Source organism: Oryctolagus cuniculus, chromosome 12 (assembly GCF_964237555.1).
Source record: "Oryctolagus cuniculus chromosome 12, mOryCun1.1, whole genome shotgun sequence".
In the NCBI taxonomy this organism is placed as follows: Eukaryota; Metazoa; Chordata; class Mammalia; order Lagomorpha; family Leporidae; genus Oryctolagus; species Oryctolagus cuniculus.
This window is the reverse complement of record NC_091443.1, coordinates 59,680,550-59,706,020: the sequence shown is the minus strand read 5'-3', so window position 1 is coordinate 59,706,020 and position 25,471 is coordinate 59,680,550. Positions and strand designations below refer to the sequence as shown.

General features: G+C 40.9%; 1 protein-coding gene across 6 annotated transcripts in view; it reads right to left on the bottom strand.

The window, feature by feature from the left end:
- The window catches only part of CDIN1 (CDAN1 interacting nuclease 1), a 241,380-nt gene that overhangs the window by 102,463 nt on the left and 113,446 nt on the right, over positions 1–25,471 (bottom strand). For 4 of the 6 annotated variants that reach the window (XM_051822094.2, XM_070053348.1, XM_002717993.5 and 1 more), the window contains 3 exons: positions 24,908–24,975; positions 8,966–9,031; positions 8,284–8,389 (listed from right to left, as the gene is read on the bottom strand). In XM_051822094.2, the coding sequence (XP_051678054.1) occupies positions 8,284–8,389; positions 8,966–9,031; positions 24,908–24,975 (240 nt within the window). The remainder of the gene's footprint in view (positions 1–8,283; positions 8,390–8,965; positions 9,032–24,907; positions 24,976–25,471) is intronic. The other 2 variants (XM_008269241.4, XM_070053346.1) reach the window with 2 other exon arrangements.

The window sequence follows — 25,471 nt, the reverse complement described above, 5'->3', positions numbered from 1 at the left end:
CGTAAACATGGTCAATATGCTCCCCCTCATAAAATTTTGCATGTACTTAAGACAGTACTCAGACATCTTTCCTGCCTGAAAATGCATAAATCATTGACATTTCCTCATAGGTCTGTTTTCTTTCTCTCTAATTCTTTGATGTAACTCATTCCAGTTTCTCAACAACCATCCCTTTATTGCAGATATCACCATAAAGACCCAAACGACATTTCTGTTCTTTGTTTCATTGTGTAACGAAAGTCATCCCTGACAACAATGAACGATAGCAGAAAATATGAATTCCATGCTGGAGGAACTCTTGTTATTCATATTCCAGATGCAGAAAAAAATGGTATCCAACCATTATGAGAAATCATTCTTACAGAAGTAATAAATACACAGGAAATAACTTTCTCATCTTTTTCAAATATTTTGAGGTTACCCTGGCTAACGAAAGAGTCAAGTATTTGGAACAATATAGGGCATCAATGTCTCACAACCAACTCTATTATAAGAAATGGAAAAGCAAATGATTACATTTTACCTTGGTAGAAGTCCTCTCCAGCGCATTTGCTAATTATTAGTCAATCTGTCTCTTGTTGCTGCTGATGACTACTTGTTAGTGTATATGGCACTTGTGCTTTCCGAGGCTGCTCTAATTGAAGGTTTGCACGAGCTTCTATTGCTGAGGCACATACTCCAACTTAAGACAGATGTGATCAGCCTTGTTTTTAACAAGACTGAAATAACTGGAAATCTGTGATTTGGCTAATTGCAGGCTTCCTGAAAGTATCTTAATACAGAAAAAACTTTGGCCATCCTCTGAAAAATACCTTTCTCCACTCTAACTGCTTGGTAGTCCTGTTTTAAATGCCTCTCCTCTCCAGTTGTTATCACAGACCAGAGAAAGCAATCACTAGACCATTGAGTAAATAACTGATCTTTTAAAAATACTTAGAGGTAAGAACTAAAGTCAAATCAATTCTTGTGGCAGAAGGGATTAGCTTAGCATTGCTTCTAGGAGGGGAGACTTTCTGGAGCCAAAGGTTCAAAAACCTGACAGATGGAACTAAGCTCTTTCCAGTGGTACATAAATGTGATCAAGACTATATTTCCTCTTGTGCTTCTCTTCATATCCTAACATCAGTACAAAAAAAAAAAAAAAGCTTTGGAAGATATTCATATTTGCTTCTTTTGCTTCAGAGCTGGTCAAGAAGGGTCTAGGCTCTGGACCCAAGCTTTAGAGGACTCTGCTCTGGACCCCTGTGGCTGTATCCCAACGTACGGGAGTGAGGAGTCTTCAGGGCCAAGCAAATGTCCCCATCAGATACCTGACCTCAGTCCCTTTCTACTCCACAGTCCAAGCATCAGGGAACTCAACTTTCTTAACAGAGAGTTCTAAGACCAGTCCCAGGGCTTACATATGCCCCCCCACTGCCCCCAGGTTCATCTACCTGATAAGTGGGCAGACCACCACAGTGCACCTCTGGCCTGAGAGCAGTAGTTTGTGGAAACGCAGCTTGGATATGTAGGCTGGGGTGTTCTTGACACATTCTGAGGGTAGGACGGAGCTGAGGATGGGAAGAGAAGGGAAGTGGGTTGTGCAGTGGGGCCACCTATTCTTGCACTGCCACATGCATCCTGGAACTCCTAGGAGTCTAAGAATTCTAAATGCAAATCTAAACTTCTAGCTCTTCATGTAGGATAGAATATATTTTATTTAATGTCTCTTAACTTGAAATATAACTTTAAATATTTAGACACATGGTATATAGGTCTCCATCTGTACTCTTGCCCCAGGCCCAGTTTCACGCATCCTCTAAAGAAACTAGAGATTATCCTCTGCACAGGATTTCCAAGGCATTCCATGTCAAATTTCAAGCCAGAGAACTGGCTGAAGTTTTGAGAATGCAAATAATCAACATAAAACTATAAATATTTATCTAAAAAACTTTATGAAATACATTTGCCATTTGGTTATCAGTTATTTTCTATTTTAAAATCCCTTATGCAAGTATACTTATGCTACATTTTATAAAATCTAAAAAAGCTTATATATCTGAAAAGTCTAAAATTTTAGAAAAATGAGGCATTTTTACCACAGGTCTTAGAATGGCATTCTCAAAGGAAAAATTTGGGGCCTATTATGGTTAAATGGAACAATGTTTTTCAGAATCTTTTTATTTATTTATTTATTTGACAGAATTAGACAGTGAGAGAGAAACAGAGAGAAAGGTCTTCCTTCTGTTGGTTCACCCCTCAATGGCCGCCACGGCTGGAGTTACGCCAATCCCAAGCCAGGGGCCAAGTGATTCCCCGGGTCTCCCCAGTCTCCCATGCAGGTGCAGGGCCCAAGCACTTGGGCCATCCTCCACTGCCTTCCTGGGTCACAGCAGAGAGCTGGACTAGAAGAGGAGCAACCGGGACTAGAACTCGGTGCCCATATGGGATGCCAGCGCTGCAGGCAGAGGATTCATCTAGTGAGCCACAGCGCCAGTCCCTCTTTTGTTTTTTAACATTGTATTTATTTGAGATGGAAGAAGGGAAGGAGGGAGAGTGATGAGTGAGAGAGTAAAAGAAACTCCCATTCACTGGTTCACTCTCCAAACGCCCATAATGGCCAAGGCTGGAGGGTTACAGCTGGGAGCCAGTACACTCAGGTGGCAGGAACCCAATTACCTGCGTCATCACTGCTGCCTCCTAGGATCTGCACTGGCAGGAAGCTAGAGTCAGGAGCCAGAGTCAGAAACCGAACACAGATACTCTAATATGGGACGTGAGCATCCTAACTCCTAGGTTAGACACCTGCTTCCATAATCCTTAATGGCTGATAAGAAACTGTGAGGCATCAGTAAATTCATTCATTCAGTAAGTATCTAATGAGTACTGCTGTGTACCAGGCATTGTGCTGGCTTCTGGACATTCACAAATGGATAACAGATAATATGCAAGTAAATATTAACTGGAAGGTGAGTATATGTTAACTTGAAGAAGCCATTTTGATGAACGTTGTGAAATTATTAGCAGACCATAGGAGGGACATCAAACCCCAATATTTGAATGCAGAAGGATTTCCCAAAGAGATGTTAGTCAAGCTAAGTGTTGAAGTTAGCTGACTATTTATCTGCCAAAGGTGATCAAAAAACTTTAACCGGAGCACGTCTAAATTTCATCAGTCGGTGAAACACAGGAAAAATAGAGAGGAAGTAATGTTTATTGACTGTCGGTAAAAGTGCATTAATCACTGACCTTCATAACAACAGGGCAAGGAGGGTACTAAATAAACCCATTTTATTGAAGAGAAAACAAAGGCTCGGGAAGGTTATGCAAGTTGCTGCTAGTCATAAATACAGGAAGTGGCATAACCGGGATTCAAACGTGTAGCGCTTTTATTACTTCAAGGATCACTAAATTGGAAAATCACATTCTTGCAAACTGCTTCAATCTTTCCAGCCGGGAAGCTGAGATCTTCATGAGGGGCAGAGAAGTGCATCTGCGAAGTGCTCCGGGGATGGAACAGATGCCACTGATGACGATGTGCCTGAATGTGCCCAGAATGGCAGATGGGGGCGCTGCACTTGCAGTGGTGGTTTCCATGTTCTTGATCAGTAGTTGTTGGGCTCTGTTCACGTGCTTTATAGCATGTGGTTCTTTATTTGTCAAGTAAGGTCACCAATATTTTCATGCACTTATTTACTTTATCTTCAAGCACCAAAACTAAGTTCTAAGTGAGAGGCACTCATTCCCTTTAACTCTACAGGAACACAGACTTCGGAGCTTTGAGGAGTAACTTAGCTAAGGCTTACACCTGGGATGGGATCTGCTTATGGGAAAGGCAGCTTATGTTCTAATATCTCTGCTTTTGGGGAGGGTGAGTGAATGGCAAAAGTTAAAATTTTCCGTGGGCGATTAGGCCAGGGAAACTTTTTGAAGATTTAATAACAAAGCAATAAAGGGGCACAGAATATAGCAGTTAGGAACAGCAATATAAAAGGGAAAGCTCTTTAAACATTTTTAAAAGTGTATTTATGTTTACAAGTGTTTTACTTGAGAGAGAGAAAGAGAACGAGAGAGAGAGCGACCTAGTTATGATAGATGGACAGACAGACAGAATAGACAGCTAGATGGATGTATCTCCCATCAGCTGCTCTCAGGTATTCCCTGACTACCTGGAATGCCCAGGGCTGTATCAGACGGAGCCTGAGCCAGATGCTGGGAGTGCAGTCCAGGTCTCCTACGTGGGTGACAGGAACCCAATCACTGGAGCCATCACCACTGCCTTCCAGGGTCTGCACTAGCAGGAAGCTGAGGTCAGGAACCAAAGCCAGGTACGCAACACAGGCACTCCAATATGAGAGGTGGTTACCCTATCCACTAGACTAACTGCTAACTTCTGGAAAAGCTCTTTTAAAAAGCTTGTATTCAAACAAGCAAATTCATGTTTGTGTAAATGCTTCCAGCAAGATTTTCTTTAATCAGTCACACAGATGTAAGGATTATGAAGAGAATGAAAGCCCACTGAGGTAAGAATGGGGACTGAGGAGTTTACGTTGCAGATTGCATGGCTAGGGGAGGTTTCCCTAAGGAGAAGAACTTCGAGCAGAGGTCTCAACATTGTGAGGCGACAGCTATGTGGAAATTCAACTGAACAGAATTCCAGGCAGGAGGCTTGGCCAGTGTCAGGGAGACAGAGAAGTAGAAGAAAGTGAGAGGAGGGGAGAGTTCAAGGAGATCAAGAAAGCCAGAGCGGCTGAAGAAGTACGAGGGAGCGAGAGCGAGAGAGAGCACGCGCCAGCCTTAACTGAGGGGAGGGAGGTAAACAGGGAACGAATGACCTGGGGCTGGAAGGGAGGCAGGTCATGAAGAGGACCTGGAATGTCACAGTAAAGAGTTTGAGTTTTATTTTAAATGTGTTGGAAAACCCCCTCCGGCATTCTGAGCAGGGCAGCAACATAAACTGATTTATATCGTCCAAGCGTTGCTCTGGCTGGGCTGTGAAACACTGACCGAAGGGCCGTGACATCAGTGAGGGGCTAGAGCAATTGTGAGAGATGCCAAGAGTTCTGAGGTGATGGCAGTGGGGGTGCTAACAATGACCGGCTTGGAGATGTGGTGAGGACAGAACTGTAAGAACTCACTCATGTATCTGTGATGTTACTGAGGATTCTGATAAGTGTCCAGGCAGACTGTGCCATGATCCATCCAACTGAGAGGAAAAAAGGGAGTAACTAGATTGGGAAGGCTGTCAGAGACACAAGAGGAGATACTGACTGGACAAACACACTTGTGCTCAGGGGAAATACTAAGGCTAGAGGCAACAATTAGCAGCAGTGTGGAGATGGTGTAGAAAGCTCCAGGTCCTATGGGATCCCTGAGGTGACCTCAGGGACTGAGTGTGGATAAAAGAGGGCAGAGGGCTGGTCCCTGACTTCCAGAGGCTGGGAAGAGGAAGAGGAGTCAGCAGAGGATACTGAGGAGACATGAGCTGGCATGATGGCTCAGAAGAAAATGCTATCGTGGAAGCCAGGAACAGACAATGTTGTAATAAAGAGGAGGGGAGGGATCCACCATTTCAAAGCTGCTGAAAGGTTTAGTATCACTATTAATATACTATAAAAGAAAACTCACACAGAAACTTTAATCTAAAAATTAGAGGCTCTGTAGGAAAATGAGTTTATATAAAAGCATTATTCTACAAATAGTAATCAAACAGCCTTATAAAAACAATCTTTTATTTCCCCCCTCTTATTTGACAGGCAGAGAGAGAGAGAGAGAGATGGAGAAAGATCTTCCATCCACTAGTTAACTCTCCAAATGCCTGCAAAAGCAAGGGTTAGGTCAAGCTAAAGACAGGACCCAGGATCTCCATCTGGGTCTCCCGTATCAGGCAGGGACTCAAGCACTTGAGCCATCATCTGCTGCCTCCCGGGGGCACATTAGCAGGAAGCTAGATTGGAAACTGGAGTAGCCAGGACACAATCCAGGCACTCAGATATGGAATACAAGGGTCCCACGTGGCACCTGAACCACTATGCAATACAACAGTTCCTAAAATCCAGATTTAAAACTGAAAATAGTGTGACAATTAAATAATAGCTTTTAGGTCAACTAGAAGCTTATCAGACAAATGAAGTGATTAGGCAATCAGCAGCTACTTTGACAGGCTTCCAACAGATAGTAGAGAATCTCTTCCAACTCTGATGAACTTTAGCCATTGCTATGTGAATGGTGTTGGGATAAAAGCGTAGAATTCTATACTTTCACAAGTGGTTCTTCTGTCAAAATGTCCCATTACTGGTAAGCTTGCGTCAGTATCATAGTGAGAATTTTATAAGTAAGTGTCTCTATGTTTTATTTTGAACTTGGGCACTACTGGGCTGTCTTGGCATCTCAACAGACATTTACTAACCTCAGTGAACTTCTGTGTAAGGTATTTCCTCCTTGAATGATCTGAACCACTTAAAACCAAGGCTGGCTTTCCCTATTAAAACATGCCCTAAATGAATTGTGCCAACTTAGCTGGTATATATTCAAATAACACATTCAGGGAATGCAAATCAATAGTAGTCTAAGAAAAAAAAATCATTAGAATGGAAAATCAGAATGCAACAAAATAATATAAAAATCCAGCCCAAAGGAAAACTGTATTAAATTATCTATCACTCAAACCCCCTCCAGTGACATCAGTAACCCATATGTCTACCAACTCAGGTGACTAGAATATTAATCAGCTTCTAAATGGTGAGTGCTAGGCACATAGTGGGCGTTCAATCAATAGTCGAGCTGTTTTGCAATGAAGATATGCTTTTGGAATTTTCAAGAAAGCACTACTACTTGGGATTCAATTTGTAATTGTTCCTTAGAAAATATCTGACCACCAACATAAGGGGAAAAATAGTCTCAATGCATACTGACAGAGTTGATTGGTTTTTTAAATCCGTTAGTAACCTGAACTTACGCAATGTGATTTTCTTGTCATTGCTTTCTTCATACTATCAAAAATGATGCTTTCTTTACTATTTCAAACTCATCATAAAATTGTTAAAAATCTAAAATTCAATTTGCCACATTACTGCTAATTTGAATAATGGCTGAATAAAACACAGGAAACGCTGAAGCAGCATTGATTTCTAAAACATTTTGCGCTTTCCTCCTCCATCCCTGTAAAGTAAAGCTCGGATGCCACGCGCAATTACACAAGAAAATCAAGAAAGCCATTACGTTCAGCATTTTGTCATGATCATTGTTACCATGGCAAAAAGTAGGCTTAGCTTAGCACACAGCTGCTATGGGCGAGGTCCACTGGCCTTTTGCAGAGCTGAGTAACGATATAATGTCAAATTCGTAGCCTGTCACTCCCCAACCACTTGCCCCTACCAAGACAAGGCTGTTGTCCATGGACACTGCTGCCTGATTCCTTACAATCTGAACCAGTGCCATCTTATCGTCTTCTCACTGCTGGTCAGTGACTGCAGCACAGTAATTAGGAAGGTTACCACTCGACTCTCCTCTTGTTCTGAGGAGAAAAACCGCGGCGTGAAAACTCAGGACTGCGATCATAGAGAAAGCCACAGTTTCAGCACTTGCATTGTACATGACAATAGCACTGTGCTGGACCTAGGACAGGTTTGGGAGTGAGAGAGAGACACAGGACCATGAGAACCCATTGAATGGTAAAGTATTTTCTCTCTTTGAGTGTCAGCTTAGTCATCCATAGTAAATGTGGATAAAAGTGACTTCCTTGTGAGGATTACCTGAGATAATCCGTAGGCCCTGGCATGTGGTTGGATAGTCAGTCAACAAAATAGCAGCTCCCACACCCATCCCTATCTTAATCCCTGAGATCTCCATATCTTCAGGAATGTTGACAGAAGTTGGTAGGGAAAGTGTTTTCCCCTGGTGGAAGCAGATCATTTTCACGTTCCTCAGAAAGCTGAGGATAAGTTATTTTTTATGGTCTGATATTAAGCATAAATTTCACATCAAAAGAATAAAAATCCAATGTTAATTCATAATATATATCACATCTTACTATCCATATTTTAAATGATACTGATATTATTGTAAAATTGAGATGCAGCATATACTAATCTTGACCTCATACAGAGATTTTCAGTTTTAAAAAATGCAGCAATAATATGAAAGGCGAGAAGTTAAAATTATCTGAAATGAATACATTAATCAAGACTCTGTATTTACTAGAAACAAAGGCTACTAGCATTTTTACCAGCTAAACAAAATATTTTTTTAATGAGATTTCAGCAGAGTATCGTTTATCTTAAGAGAAAAATAATGGGACCTTACCTATTCCAGTAGCTCCAGAACTGGTCATGCAGGTAGGCATGGTGGCTACATTCATCACCAAATGAGGCTTTGCTTTCAATCCAGTGAATTATGTGCCCTTCTACAGCTAAGGGACAAAGCATTACTAATAGATGGTGAAGGGAAGATTGAAAATTCTCAACTCTGCACAGGCCTCTCTGCACTTCACATTAGTAAGCTGAGGTTTAGTCTTTACCATCATCTACAGATATAATTATAAAGCAATGACTGTACAAGTTCGTTCCAAGGAATATCTATGCTACAATCACAGCCCTTTTATTTTCATTACAGTTTTCAAAAGTACCTCTCCTGGTCTGGAGACCTGACAAGTGACATATCAAGCAGGCCACGGTAAGCGTGACTTTTCAACAATATTGTGTTGAAAACATTCAAAATTTAGAGAAATACGTCAAAAAATGGCAACCAGGATGTTGTTAAAAGACATGTTTATTTCTCAAGTATATGTAAAAGTTTCTAAGGCCTAATTTCTTCTAAACCTATTATTTTCTGCTATTTAAAGATGATCATTTCTAGCTAGGTAACCCATGAAGGGCTATCTACTCTGGTACCATTTCCTAGTATTAACACATTAACAAAAAAGAAATATGGAAAAAACACATGCTGTTTCTCTACAATCAAATGCATGCAGAGTTTAAGGACTTACCAACTGGTACTTGCAAAATAAAGTCTGGTGTTTTGTCATAACCCTTTGCACGGAGCTGATCTTCATCTACAGGAAGAACACAGACTATTACTTAGAACAGTATTCCATTAGCAAGACAGGATTATAATTGCTTTTCTTTCTTAAACATGTGTAAAAATTGCTAATGCAGTCATACATGTCTTTCTTATGTATTCAGTGCTGTGTCAGAATAAATGAACTTTCTTAACAAACCTGAGGCATAGATATAAAGATGTTTCTTTGTCCTTTCTGCATTTTATGTCTTTATTATAAACATCATTAATTCAAGCTGTCATATGCTACCTTTTCTTGTAATTGAAAACACTCAAAATAAAGAAATAGACTTTCTAATTGAAAGAAAAGGATTTCACTCCCATAAACATCAGTAATGTTATCAGCCAGTATCGACAATTTACAGGAAGGCACAAGCACAGTGGCCTTGGCAATTATGAAACAAATGCTTTCCTTAAAGCAATTAAGAAAGCTTAGTTTCAATTAGTGAAACTATTTCTATACTCAAGAAAGGGACAAGGACAATGAAATCACCACAGAGAATTAATTATCTTGTTTCATTCCTTTGCTAGGCTATTGTTTCTGGCATTTATGAGAGTTTTACAATGGACAATATGTAATTCTGAAAAGCAAACAGGCTTTAAGATTTTTTTTTAACTAAGTCTGATTACTCAGTCCTCTGTAAATATCAATGATCCATTCAGAAGGAACGGAAGCAGAAAAATAGGAAGCTTGACAAAGTTGGAAAGAACTAGCAAGGTGCTTGGTTTAAAAATCCTCCAATATTTTCTAAGTGCTGTCCTTGACTTCTAATGGCATTACAATGTGATTTCTGAAATGGGGAGTTCTCCATTAGATTTTGGAGTGACCTGGTCATTCAATTCCAGACATGGCTTTCTGTCTTCACCCAACCTCAACTAATGGCCCAACCAAGTAACAAGGAAGGCTGTGTGGTCTCTTAACACCTACTGGGCTGTTGACATTGTCATGCATCCCATTCGCCTTCCTGCATCACCTTTGATTAAAATTAATGGCCCATTCCCAATGTTGGGTAGCTTATTTCCAATCCATTTGTCAGCCCAAGACAGTGGTTTCATGGCCAATGTTCAGAAACTCTTGCTTTAGAAGAGTGTACATCTTGAAAGGTCAGCATTTTAAACGTAAATAACCTTTTAATGACACATATTTAAAGTAGATATTTAGGTTAAATTTTGTTAAAAAGTCAATAGCCTTAAACTATCCAGAATTCAGAACAATCCCCCTTCTCTGCAATATAAAAAAAATTCAAATTAATTATTGAGTTAATAAAATTCAAATTGAATTAATTTTAAAAACAAAATAATTTGGACTGAGCTATAGACAAATCAGACTGGAAAACTTTCTAACTGTATTCTGACCACGGCAAGAATGTTTAACTGAAAAGGCATTTATTAGAATCAACTCCAGCACCCTGAAGTGTTGTTTTAGGTAGCTGATGAATAGTTTTAAAAGTTGGGTTGACATTAAAAAGATAGATTAATATTTTATTAAAAGTATCCTAGCTTGATCTACCTTTGCAGCTGTTAAAATCTGTTTCAGAATGAAAAATGATTATGCTTCTGACAGCAGCTCAAAACAAAATTTCAAAGGTCACCAAGCAAACCAAATGCACATGGTAAAAATCTCTAAAAGGCACTGCACTCCTGTTCACAGCACCAAATTTACTAATGCAATGCCCACAATTTAAATTGCACACTTACTTAATGTGGAAATAAAATAAACCCAAATCCCTTAACATGAGCATCAAGTGAGGCTAGGGAATTTCTCTTTTTGTGGAACACTTCGAAGTATAGCTGGCGCGCGCGCTCTCTCTTTCTCTCTCTCTCACACACACACACACACAGACACACACACACACACACACCCCTATACCCACCTCTTTCTGTTTCTCTCATTATGAAGTTGATTAAATAGTATTGGTATCCAAAGGGCAGTATCTAAAAGTTTGTGTCATAACCAGTGATACTAGACTTCTATTTTTCCTAGTAAGAGGTTATTCCTCACATCTGAAATATGATGTACTGGGCATCTTCTTCTTCCTTTGTTTACTAAATGCTCATTGTTTACCTCCTGTTTCGGCTTCATGTTCTTTTTCTTTCCTTTTGTAAAAGATTACTTATTTATTTGAAAGGAAGAGTTACAGAGGGAGAGAGAGAGACAGAGCTTCCATCCACTTGTTCACTCCCCAAATTGCTACAATGGCTGGAGCTGAACCGATCACAAGCCAGGAGCCAGGAGCCAGGAGCTTCCTCTGGGTCTCCCAAGTCGGTGCAGGGGCCCACGTTCTTGGGCCATCCTCCGTTTCTTTTCCAGGGAACTGGACTGGATGTGGGGCAGCCGGGACTGAAAATGGGGCCCATATAGGATGCCAACATTGCCAGCAGCAGATTAACCCACTATGTCACAGCGCTGTCTCCCACATTGTTTCTTTCATCTTAGATTTCCCAATAAATTAACAGGGAACAACTTGACAAGGTTCAGAAGAAATAAAGTCAGAAGCTTACTATTTATAAACAGGTGGCTTTGCTCACCTTTTCTAGGCCATAGGAGATGTCTCCATCACTGATCATCCTACTGGGAGATTTCTGAGGTCTGTTCTGTCCTCTGGCCTGATTTCCTGGCCCTTAGCATTACGTTCCTTTGTTGGCCCCCAGATCTTGAAAGATTTCTTACCATCAGGCCAGCTATTCCCTTCTGCCTCATTCTTTGTTCTCTGCCTTTACCATCGTGCATGAGCCTGCCTCTCACATAAAGGGTTTCATGTTGTTGTTCTTAGGACAGCAATGTTCCTGTTTCATTTTTAAATTTCCTATCCACTGTCTCACTCCTGGCAATGTGTAATCCACATATAATTAATGTTCAGGAAAAGAGAAAATTGAATAAAATACAAGTGCATTTTAAAAAATATCCACATTTTCTGCAAAGTCTACATAGGCTGGTAATTGTCTTTCCTGATCTAATTCTTCATGCATCAACATGGCACAGGGCTGCCAAACTTGGCCCCAAATTCAAGGTTTTGCTTGAGGACCCTTGCTGTTGTTTTCATGCTTGGTACCAACTGTCTGAACCTGAGGCAAATCTCAGTTGTAGAGGGAAGGACTATATCCCTTTCCTGAACACTAATGAGAAATTTCCCTGCTTTTTTCACTGATCTCAAGTATTGCATTTTTTTAAAGGCCCCTTTGAACGTGTGTTTATTTTTCATCTACTTGAAAGGCAGAGTTACAAAAACAGACAGGGAGGGTGGGAGTGACAGAGGGTCTTCTATCTGCTGATTCACTCCCCAGATGCCCAAAACAGCCAGTGCTGGCACAGACCTAACCCAGGAGTCAGGGATGCCCTCAGGGTCTAGTTAATGCAGGGTGCATTAGCAGGGAGTTGGATCAGAAGTGAAGTAGTTGAGACTCAAGTGGCAGTCTGATGTGGGATTCAGGTGTGCAAGTGATGGCTTAACTCCTGTGCCATGTCTGCCCCAATTTCTAATACTTAAAACAATCCTAGACATTCCTTAAAGTTTTGGTAAAATTTCACACCAGCCTGTGCCTAGTGTTACTATTGGGCTACTTTTTCTATTTCTTCTATGGCTATTGATTTACTTCTTCTACGATCAGTTTTGCAATTTATTTCATTGATGCTCTTACACTACTTTATACATATTTGAGTGAAAGTTCCCTATGTTTATTTGAGATTCACAAGTGGAAACTAGATGTTTGCATAATCTTTTCTTCCTGAAGAAAAACTGACAAGGATTTGGAAAAAAAAAAAGAAGTAAGAATAATATTAGAAAAGGAAAAAAAAAGAATTATCAATAGTATAGAATGGCACTTATAGTTTAATTTCCCGAAATGGCTGGAAATCAATCTTCAAATCCTGTAACCCTGTCTCATTCAGGGATCACAGCAAATTCTAGTGTAAGGCATTTATTTTAAAATCCAAAATATTTCAGACCTATTTTGTTTGTTAATGAACACCTGAACTATAACATTATCAAAATTAATATGAGATTCTATCACTTAGAGGCAAACTTGTTATCCTCCAGATGCACAAATGTAGCTTTTCAGATAATGGTTGGTTCATGAAACACAATATTCCTGAGTAAGTAAAGTCTTGGGGATCACTGGCCCAACATTTCAATTTATACATGAAAAAAACAGCTAAACAGATAAGTGATGCCCTGAACATAGACATATCAACTAATTAAAGATGCAGGACAGAGCACACATCCATAAACTTCCAGTTGGTGCCAGGAACCTATATTCCACTCTTAATAGTTACAGAGAGAGGAGAGACAGAGGGAGACATCTTTCACCTGCTGGTTTATGCCGTAGATGGCCACAATAACCGGGCCTGGGCCACACCGAAGCCGAAAGCCAGGATCTTCTTCCAGGTCTCCCACGCGGGTACAGGGACCTAAACACTTGGACCATTTTCTGCTGCTCCTCCCAGACCATTAGCAGGGAGCTGGATCACAAGTGGGGCAGTGGGGACACAAACAGCACTCATTTGGGATACTGGCATCACAGATGGTGGCTCTACCTTTCACAGCACAACACCAGCCCCTTAGGTGTTATTTTAGATGATACTTGCCTGCTGAGTAGATGCACTAGATAATCTCTTGATTTCTCACTCTTCAGTGGTCCTCCCTCAAATTTAACTTAAAAAAATCACTAAACCTGCATCACAGTTAAAACTGATGTTAATTTTTTTTCAAAAACACACAGACCTTCATTTATTTTTAAGTTACCAAGCCTGTCTTTACAGGGTATTTTTAAAAAGGAATTACAGATGCGTAAAGAACATTGTGAAAGTTTAATTTCTCTGGCCTTTGAATTACCCTCTCTTCTAAATACCCAAAATATCCAAAGCAATTACGTCCTAATTACACAATTTCTTTTTTTAAAATAAAGGGCTGATTTTGAGTCAGAGAACAACACACATCTGAAACTAGTTAACATATACTTAAGAAACATAGGGGGCATGAGGAACTACCAAGAAAAGGTTTTAGGTCATCTTTTGTTTGGTTGGTTTTATTAAAAGCTTTAAACATAAGAAATATGGTTATTCTGAAGGAAACTGTGTAAAATTCCAGTTCACGATATTTGAAATGAAAAGTAACATTCTGATATACCTTTTATCCATGAATTTCTCAAGTTTTCTAAAATGCTATATGATTAAAATACAGGGTATGATAAAAAGAATCCTTTTAATACCTGGTGCATCCTTACTAGATTGAGGGAAGGCAAAAAGGTCAGACAGCAACACAAATTAAAACCACAGTCGATCTTTTCTACTCTAGTATTTTGCTTTCTGTGTAATTTTTTTTTTTTTTTGCAAAACAGTGTTTCATTTTGTACTTGGAGCTATAATTGTTGGTCTCTAGATTTTTATGTTCCCTGAGAGTTTCACAGCCTTTGCTATACAATTTAAGAAGTTAGCAAGTCTTCAGTAGTAGATGTTAGTATGAAATGCAAACCATGTGAAAGGTATACAGAACACAGATACGCATTTAATGGGGAGACTGGCGGAATGGGAACAGATAAATGGAATCTTTACAGAACCCAAAATTTCATTACAGCCATTAGTTTCAACCTCTTCCCCTAAAGCCTCTTATCAAAGCCACTAATAAGGACTACAACTGACTGCTCTGACCTTGTCCTTTGCTTATGTCTTTAGGGGACAATACTAGTGAAAATCGAAGCCCTAAAGATAGGAAACAAATGGGAGGTCAAGAAGCTGGAGTTGTGTGAAGAGACGCTAGGTAGCCTAACCCCTGCTGACTGGTGGTTGAAGACACACAGAAGAAATGATTATCAACCACAGAAAGACTTTTCTGTATCTGACACCAAGTCATCCTAACTCCTTTTTGTTTGATGCCACACATGAAGGGACATATCAGTATGGCTGAGTAAAAAGGTACAGGAGAGGACAGGTTGCTGGGAGGGCCCTAGCTGTGATGCAAGGCATAACGCTAATTTCTTCTTAACACAACAAGGGGACGATGGAAATGAGAGTCTTACTCCAAAATTCTAAGAAATGACCAAATTTTAGCCTTTGATTCAAGTTTTGTTTGTTTGTTTATGTTGCAGTCACATATCAGATCCTTTTATCTCTGAACCAATCCCAATGCTGAACAGAGACAGGTATATTAGCAGTTCTGAGACTATGAAAAAGACCTCCTGCATAAATGGACTGATGCTTGTGTACATGCATGTGCACGCACACACACACACACACACTGACACGATCAAGGAGTCAATCCAGCAATAACAGTAACTAATTTAACCCTAATGTCTTTTGGTTGTGAGGATCAAAGCCCTAACTTACAGCAAATTCTTTGTAAGGACAGTGACAACGCCACGCTGTCTGGCTTTGTTCCCTACTCCCATGATGTGATTCTAGTGGGTGTTTAATAAGGTGACCAGATCAGGGTAGACACTTGACCTCAACCCAGACTAGTAGATCAGAGAACTTTCTGAGGGTTGTTACGGGGCAAAAGGGAATCACTACCTTTTTTTCTAGGATTATGAACTCTAAGGATTAAACAAAGCCGCAACTGCTAGTGATCATCCTTGTTATCTGAGACAGAAGCCAACACAGAAAAGCCCAAGACTCAAAGTGGAGAGAAGGGAAGGTACTGACCTTTCATCCCCTGGATTCTAGACACAGCAGAAGCATAACTTCCTCCTTTGGACTTCCTAGGTGAATATCTACACTAGTCAGTTCTTTTCAGTATGTGTTATCTAGTTTGACTGGATTTTTGTCACTTACAACTAAAATAGTTCCGATAACTTGTCAGTGGCCAGGAAAGCAAATGGTCAGCAGACTTAAGTTACCTATCCAGAGCAATGGTGAGGGACAGGCTGTAGGACACAAGCGGGCAGATCACCATCCTAGGTGGACAGGATAACCTTTGCTCCAAGTTCCAGAGAGCATTTGCTCTTTCAGCAGCATACACAAGTCTGCGGTTCTTTTCTTGTAATCCCAGAGAGATGCATGCACGAACATACTCAGTAAAGGGACTAAGTAATATAGACCATAACTATGAGGGTAACTTCAGAAGGGAGCAACAGAGCCTGAATTCCCCTTCTCTTATCCCAACATCATATACCTATTGGTCTAAAAACTGCATCTTATTTTTAACCTTCTGAGGGAGGAACGCAAAATGTTTGATTTCTTATGAAATGCCCAATCATCTCAGTTCCCTTCAGACTATATAATCGTATGTTTTATTTCTAGTCTCTTGTTCTTTACTGCTAACATCTGCATGCAAACGCAATCTTAGCACGCTAACCTCATCTGCTCCCACTGCCTATTCTTCACCTGAAGTCATAATCCCGTTTGTCACTCATAATCACTTCCCCAGCAGAGCACTGTTGCTTTAGGTGGGGAATAAAGCAGCAGGCAGATAAACTCTTAGAAACAAAGATCTTAATTTCTTACAGCAAGGGACACCCTTTACTAAGCCTATTTGGCTTTATACATTATATGCTCCTGGAGTCCCACAGCATAATATGAATGTATGAAAAGCAACCATGTAAAATGGGCTGGTTGGTCCTAACATGGGGGGTTGAGGACAGCAGGTGAGGCAGAGATAAAGCAAATGCCTCTCAGGTGTCACTCAAAATACTTGTTAGCATCTACTAACAGGATAACATCCACTGGAGAGAATAAAATATCTCCAGAAGCATTCTTATTAAGCCAAACTTAACAAGAATTTGCACCAGACATGGATGTGGAAGTCACTAATGAAAGTCCCTCGAACCTGGAGATAAGCCAGCCCAAAGAGGGTTAAGTGGTTATCTTGGTCTTTGGGATGAGCTCATTTGTATTTTTCCTTACAGGTTGTCATTTTCTGCCACTATTTCCCTTTCCTCTTTTGCTTTCCTGTCGAAAGTTCTCAAAATTCCCACAAAAACCAAGGTAAAACAAAACAAAATGAAAAAGAAAACCCAAAATAGGAATATAAACGAGCAAAACATGGTCTCATTACCCGTTTTAGAGATATAAATTAAAACAGCTCCAATAGCAGATAAAATACATTCTCTATTTTGCTGACATTGGAAATGGAGTGAATGCTTATCAGAGGTGATAAGGACAATCACAATTCTTGTAAGTCCATTTAAGTTTAAGAAAAGATATGGGAGGGAAGTGGAGAAGGTGGGTTTGGAAAAGGCTGATTAAGAGCTATGGGTTATAGCTAGAATGGGGTAAAAAGTCCTGGGGTTCCATCGCATGGCAGAGTGATTATAGATAATATTAGTTTACTGGCTGGCGCCTCGGCTCACTAGGCTGATCCTCTGCCTGCGGCGCCGGCACCCCGGGTTCTAGTCCTGGTTGGGGCGCCGGGTTCTGTCCCAGTTGCTCCTCTTCCAGTCCAGCTCTCTGCTGTGGCCTGGGAAGGCAGTGGAGGATGGCCCAAGTGCTTGGGCCCTGCACCCGTATGGGAGACCAGGAGGCACCTGGTTGCTGGCTTTGGATCACCGCAGCGTGCCAGCAGTGGCGGCCATTTAGGGGGTGAACCAACGGAAGGAGGCCCTTTCTCTGTCTTTCTCCCTCACTGTCTAACTCTGCCTATCCAAAATAATAATAATAATAATAATAATAATAGTTTACTGTGTATTACTCTCTTCAAAAAAGGATTTATTTGAAAGGAAAGGGAGGCAGGGAGATGGGGTGGAGAGACAGAGACAGAGAGAGAAACAGAGACAGAGATTTTCTATCTGCTGGTTTATTTTCAAAATGGCTGCAACAGACAGGTCTGGGCCAGGCTGAAGCCAGGAGCCAGGAGCTCCATCCTGGTCTCCCACATTGGTGGCAGGGGCCATTTCCTGCTGTGTTCCCTGGCACATTAGCAGGAAGCTGGACAGGAAACAGAGTAGCGTGATCTAGAAATGAGTCTCCAAAAGGGGATGAGGTGCCTCAAGCAGCAGCTTAATCCACTGTACCACAATGCTGGCCCTGACTATATATTTCTCCATTAAAAAAGCCCTAGAAGATAGGATTTTGGATGCTTTCATTACAAAGAAATGTTAAATGCTTGAAGGGATAAATATATTTACTCTGATTGGATATTACACAATGTATACATATAATGAAACATCACACAGTAAGCCATAAACATGGAAAGGTTTTATAAATACGTTAAATTAGAAATAAAGGAAGAAAAGAAGGAAGGAAGAAAGGAAGGAAGGATGGAAAAGAAAGAAGGAAGGAAGATTAAAGTTCCTGCTACATTTAAGCCTGAAACGGGCAGTAGGCTGTTTTGACATCTGAGACTTTAAACACTGATCAATGAATCTAATTCTAAATTAATTATCTTTGGGAAGAACTACTGACATGTGCTGAAACTTAAATTTGTCTGGAAGGTTCTATGTTTGATTCAACTTGAGAAAAAAATTATTTTTTAAAAAAATCTCTAATGGTGTCTGCCCATAGCATGTACTTAAAAGACTAGTTGAACTCAATGGTAAGAGAGTCAAATTAATGAACTCAACCAGTTTTCCTAGAAGTACATGGAGGCAGGATGGTTCTGGTGTGGGAGAGAGCACAGATGAACATGTAAAAGTCTATAATCATTCCAGGTAAAACAGTTCATGAGGCAGCAGCATTTGCTTCCCTTGCAGAGGGTAGCTATTGACCGTTGGTATGATTTGTACCTATTTTTCATAGGATTAATAAATGCAGCATGGCAAAAGCTTTGAGTCCATTTCTTTTCATTATCAAGACAATCAAATGGGCACATACTAAGTGAGATGCAGTACAGAGAGAACTACATTCTCATTGGGACAGACATGGCACGTGTGTGGGGAGCAGCTCGGACTAGACTAAGTTACTGGAATTAAGACTTATTCTATGCATCTGCTCTCCTCTGTGGGGAGCAGCTCGGACTAGACTAAGTTACTGGAATTAAGACTTATTCTATGCATCTGCTCTCCTACAATATGGCGCTGGGAGAGGAGAAAACAGCTTCTACCCAGCTGCCTCCAGTTCAACCAATAAACTGTAGGACTTGCTCCTGATTGGAGAGCAGCGTACTCGGCGTGTGGGCAGCCGAGTTAGGATTGGCGGAGGAGGACTATAAAGGAGGAGAGAGACGGCATGCACCAGGAACATCTATGGGGAACATCTAAGGGAACCCGTGCAGCCCCCGAGAAAGCCGGCCGGCGGTGTGCCGCTCCCCTGCGGAAGTGGGGAATGCGGCCAGGGGGAACTGCCCTTCCACGGAGGTGGAAGGGATAGTAGCCAACCCGGGAAGAACCAGCAGCAAACCCGGGGAGGGCCGAGCAGACAAAAGAACAGCGCAGGGTCCTGTGTCGTTCCTCCACGAAGAGGGGGAGCGACATAATGGTGCCGTGACTCGGATAGGAAACCTAGGACGGATATGAAACTTAGGAGGGAAGAAACGGGAAGAACTGGGAAAATATCGGAGAGAGAAACTAGCAAACAGCCTAGGGAAATTACCGGAGAGAGAGACTAGCAAAGAGCCTAGGTGCCGGAAGAAGCTATTGAAAGCCTAGGCATAGACTCGGATATGGACTGTGGGAAAGAAGTTAGGATTGACAGCGAAAGTGAAAGCTTTCATAGACTCGGATGCGGACTATGGCGGGGAAGCTAGGAGACTGAAAGCGAAAGTGAAACCTGGAGGAGGCTTGGACTCGGATACGGACTGTGGGGAGAAGCCAGGAGAAATGAGAGGAATATTGTTGGAAGAAAACTTAAGGAAACATACCGGGTAGAGAGAAATGTTAGGGAGGATGAAGCCGCGAGTGCAGGCCGAGGCAGAGATATAAGCCACCTTGGAATTCTTCAAGTCACCCCGGGGAGCAAGAGGCGAAGATCTGGAACCAGAGGCAGAGACGTGGGCCGCCAGAATTCGCCAGGTTAGTCCGGGGAACTTGGACTGAGTGCCGGTGGTGGCGGAAACATTCACGGAGGCCGCCGCGTGCAGAGAGAGCACGGGGCGTTGGCGCGGGGCCGTGGTGCGGGCGCGAGGTGCGTGGAGACCGCGGAGCGTGCGCGCAGAGCCGGGAACCCGCCGGCGGGGCGAGGCGCCAGGAAGCCGCGCAGAACTGTGAAGCCGCCGCGCGGGGCGGGCGCCGGCGGGGCGAGGCGCCGGGAAGCCGCGCAGAGCGCAGAGCCGTGAAGCTGCCGCGGGGCGAGGTGCCGAGAAGCAGCCTCGGGGCGGGCGCCGCCGGAAAGCCGCAGGGATAAGAGAAACAGAAGTTTGGAAGTAAAAGTGAGAGAAATGGGAATGTTGGCAGACAGAAGTAAAATGGGAGAAATAGGAATGCCCGGAGATAGAGAAATAGAGAAATAAAAAGGCCTCCCTACAACACTGCAATGTGAGAGCTTGGATTCGGTCTGCCTAATCAAGTGAGGCGATGAGCACCTGCGGGCAGCTAGCAGCTTATGCACCGCAGGTCACCGAAGACAGGCACGAATTAACATCAGTAAGGCTTCCCCACAATACAACAATATTAAGCTTGGATTTGGTCTGCCTGATTTAAGGCGGTAAGCGCCAGCAAAGCTCGACCAGAGTATGAGCTGCAGGTCACCGAAGATAGGCACGAACCAACACTAATAAGTCTCCCCCACAAAAAGGCAATGAGAAGGCTTGGATTCGGTTTGCCTGATAGGTTTTGTAAGCCCCTGCGGGCAGAGCAGAGCATGCGCTGCAGGGCACCGAACACAGGCACGCATTAGCGCCTAAAAACCTCCTCACAACATGGCGAAGAGAGGACCCGGATTCGGTTTTCCTGATTGATAGGACTTGTAAGAGCCTGTGGCAACTCTAGCAAGTAGAGCAGAGTGTGTGCCGCGGGACACCGAAGACAGGCGCGTATCAACACCAAAAAATAAAAAGAAAGGGGGATCTGTGGGGAGCAGCTCGGACTAGACTAAGTTACTGGAATTAAGACTTATTCTATGCATCTGCTCTCCTCTGTGGGGAGCAGCTCGGACTAGACTAAGTTACTGGAATTAAGACTTATTCTATGCATCTGCTCTCCTACAATATGGCGCTGGGAGAGGAGAAAACAGCTTCTACCCAGCTGCCTCCAGTTCAACCAATAAACTGTAGGACTTGCTCCTGATTGGAGAGCAGCGTACTCGGCGTGTGGGCAGCCGAGTTAGGATTGGCGGAGGAGGACTATAAAGGAGGAGAGAGACGGCATGCACCAGGAACATCTATGGGGAACATCTAAGGGAACCCGTGCAGCCCCCGAGAAAGCCGGCCGGCAGTGTGCCGCTCCCCTGCGGAAGTGGGGAATGCGGCCAGGGGGAACTGCCCTTCCACGGAGGTGGAAGGGATAGTAGCCAACCCGGGAAGAACCAGCAGCAAACCCGGGGAGGGCCGAGCAGACAAAAGAACAGCGCAGGGTCCTGTGTCGTTCCTCCACGAAGAGGGGGAGCGACAACGTGGCCCAGCTGAGCATATTGGAGGAGGGCACTCAGAAGCAGAAATAGTAACTAGCAGTGTTCTTGGCATGTAGAGAACACACTCAACAGGAGTTGAAAAGAATGAATAATAAATGAAGGAAGGAATTGCAAGGGCTCTTGGCTACTGATATCTCAGAAATTATCTACAGGTGTCTGTTTGTGACCAGCGTTCCCACTCAGGCATAGCTCTATGGAAGTAGGCATTCCCTCTGATTCGTGTCTAGTGCCTGAAATATTCAACTCAGTAACATATTTTTGGAATAAAGGAAAAAACATACAAGTAGAAAATATTTTTTACCTGGAGAAACTAAAGTTATTTACTCAACTTTGATCATAATACAACATACTTATTTGTAGAAGTATGAGATGGATATGTTTACAAGGTGAGATAAATCCACATGAGTCCACCCAAGTCTTCAACAGTAAGGACTCTTCTTTTCACCTTTCCTATTGCACCTGGTTAAACCTTATGACATAGGAACTGCATAGTTTATGGCTATGAATCAAGGAAATTCAAAAAAAAATTAAAGAAAAGGTATTTATCTTATTTTCCCCTTTTATTGGCAAGATAAGTCAGGTAAATTATGTATTTTATAAAACAACATGTAGAGCACAACTGGAGGAAAATCTAGAATGGGATGAAAAATCTTAGAGCTCTTTAAAAAGAGTTACTATACAAGTATAAAAAAGCAATAAGAATACTTGTCTTTTGAAAGCAGTCTAGATTAGAAATCAACAGAGAGAATGAGAAAAACTTTACTTTTGCTCATCAAAAAAATCAAAATAAAACATGTTTGTACTATCTTTGCAATAAAATTCAAGGTGTGCACATATAAGCAAGAAAGAATAAGATTATATTAGAGGTCTATTAATGTATCAATATTTTTCCATAGCTGTATTTAAAAGGATGATCTATATAAACTTACCTGACACAGTACTTCAAAACTAATTAATCATTGTGAAGGAGAATTTACAAGTTAAAAAACCAACAACCTCCTAACAATATTTCATTAAAGGCTTTAAATGTTCATGTTTTAACTGTAAACAAACATGTTAGTTCAGTACTACATTAAAATACTTAAAATGCATTGAATAAATTAGCAACTTTTTTGTATACTGATGAGGAAATACTTGAAAACAGGACTGATGTTGTATGGAATCAGCGAAACTTCTCCAGAACTCATTTATTTTTAAAGATCAGTTAAGTATTATCTTTGGGTGTGTGTCCATAAAATAATTACTTCTATATCCAACAGCACAGAAAAATTGATGGAGCCATAAATTTCAATTTTAAGTCCACTTTCTGTACTTGCATGAGAGTGGAAATGACTCCCTGACTACATTTCTGTACTGTTTTTTATCAGCCATGCTGAAACCAGTCTAACATACTCAGTTCCAGTAAACTGAGGATGTAGAAGTAAGTTTAGATCACATCTGCTGGTCCGCAGGAAGGGAACAGAGGAGAGTCAGGTTGAGCAAAGAAATGAGACCGAAGGTGTGCCTGGCCATGGACAAATGATGGCAAGAGAAGTTACTCTGAAAATAAAATATGACTGCTTAGTTGGTGACTTAAAGCAAACAACTAGATTTGGCTATGCCAAATTGGCCACTATTTAAGAGAGCAATGTGATCAGATATTTTATGCTACTATCTGAATTCCATAGATCTGAAATATATCACATACTGCAACATGGGTCACTCATTACAACTTGTTCTATTATACATTCTACTTTTATTACATTTTTAAATTTAAAAAAATTTTGATTGACACATAAAATCTATATACAATGTTTTGACTCATGTATTGATGATCAATTCAGGTAATGATCACCTCAGGACAAATAATATATCCATTATCTCAAATTTCTGTTATTTCTTTATGGTAGGTACATTCAAAATCCTCTCTTCTAACTATCTTGGGGTATACAATTGTTAACTACAGTCACTGCTATACCAGAGGCATACAACACCACATCCTGTTCCTCCTATCCAGATGTTTCTACCCCTGACCTATCTCTCCCTGTCATCCTTCCCCATGTCTCCTTAGTCTCTGGTAACCACTAAGATCTCAAACTTCATGAGATCACCTTTTTTTTTTTTTATAAAATTCCACATATGAGTGAGAGACCATGTGGTGTTTGTCTTTTGTGTCTGATTTATTTCACTTAACAACATTTCCTTTAGGTCCATCCATGTTATTGCGAATAATAGGGTTTCCTGCTTTTTTATGGCCAAATAGTATTCCACTCTGTATAGATTTTTAATAGGTAATTTCTTCCCAAATTAGCCTATTTTCATAGGTCAAATATTCAATTCTATTTCTTATATGAAAAAAAAAACTAGCTGCTTCTACATATTGAAATTTCATGTAGTAATGAGACTACTTTCCTAATTTATCAACTTTCTTCAACCCTAACTAGAGAATGTATATCTGTCAGCTTTAAGTTATCATCTTATAAAATATCTAATGCCATTTTCCACTTTATCAATAAAAATACTGACCACTAAGATTTGGAGTGGATTCCCTGCAAGGCTTTATTATAAACATCCTTTCTTAGCTTGACATAAAATCATTCAGTTCTCTGCATTTGACTTTCCTTGGTAAATTATTTACCCTTTCTGTGACAAAAATTACATAATCCAATGTTTTGATTTTTTTGTCCTAAAAATATACTTTGCAGACTCTTCAGTTCTCTATAACACAGATCTGTATAATAAAATGATCCATATGGAACCTCTACAAATAGCCACATCTAAAATGGATAAAAGGAATTCATTCACTGTGTTGTGGAGTGTGTTATGGTTTGTATGATCAGTTATTACATGAATGTCCTTTGAGGGTTAATTTCTAATGCTTAAGAGATGTCCTCAAAAAAGTAACAGTTTGTAATAGAATTCTCAATTGGCAAGCAAACACATACATACGAGTGGAATTTCCAAATCCTGTACTAGATCTATGATGACAATTAATGTTTGGCATAAAAATAATAAAAGTTTAATATTTTGCTTTCAAATAAAGGGATGACCTTATTCCATACATGACAAAAGCATACCTAACATGAATTTTTCTAGCTGTTCTTTTTAATATATAAAGCATTTTATAGACAATATTTCTTTTGTTTCCTTCTCTCATAAGGCCTAGATTATGGTTAATATCTCATGACACCAAAAGTAATACTGCAACAGATATTAAAGCATTTTTTTCAGCCACTTATTCTATAAAATATTAATTGCAAGCCTGTGCATGGGCTGGATATATAGGGATTAGGTAACTGAGTTCCTGCTCAGTTCTAAATCAATAAAAGATAACATGCACAGCATCAATCATCGTTCACTCTTCCTTTAGTACATAATAACTGCAAGTGGAAGATTTTAAAAATATATATGTAAGTACTCATGGAGCTATTACAAGCTAGAGAGGTGAACAATACTTACCCAGGAAAGAAAGATTTTTCTCTAGAAGCAAGTCTCTCAGCAGGACTTCATGCTCATGACCAATGGCGCTGAGGAGTTTCAGTTAAGGAGGGGAATGCATACAAAATTACAGCACCAGGAAAATGTTCATTACCAGGTCTATACTTTGAGATGCAATAGAGAATCAGGGTAATTATAATAAACATTTCCACCTTTAAACCACATCTCTGAGGAAAGGGATTTCTACACGCATCTCTCGTCTCATTTAAATGATTCAATAGAACTTTCTTGTCATGCTTACACATATTCTGGAAAACAAAGATTTGAAAAGAAGCAGAGCTGTTTTGCATGTTACTCAATTCAATCAAGTACATGTTAACTAAGCACTTACAAGGGGCAGCAAAGAATGCCAACCAGCCTTTGCCCCCTATGAGTCTCCAACCTTAGAAACTTAGCATGGAGCCAGCATCCGGTGGCTCCTTGGTTTCACTTCCAATCTACTACTGATGACACTCTGATTTGGGAAGCCAGACAATCTAATTTTTGAGAATGTATGCAATGATAGATAGCTTGTAGAGGACTGCG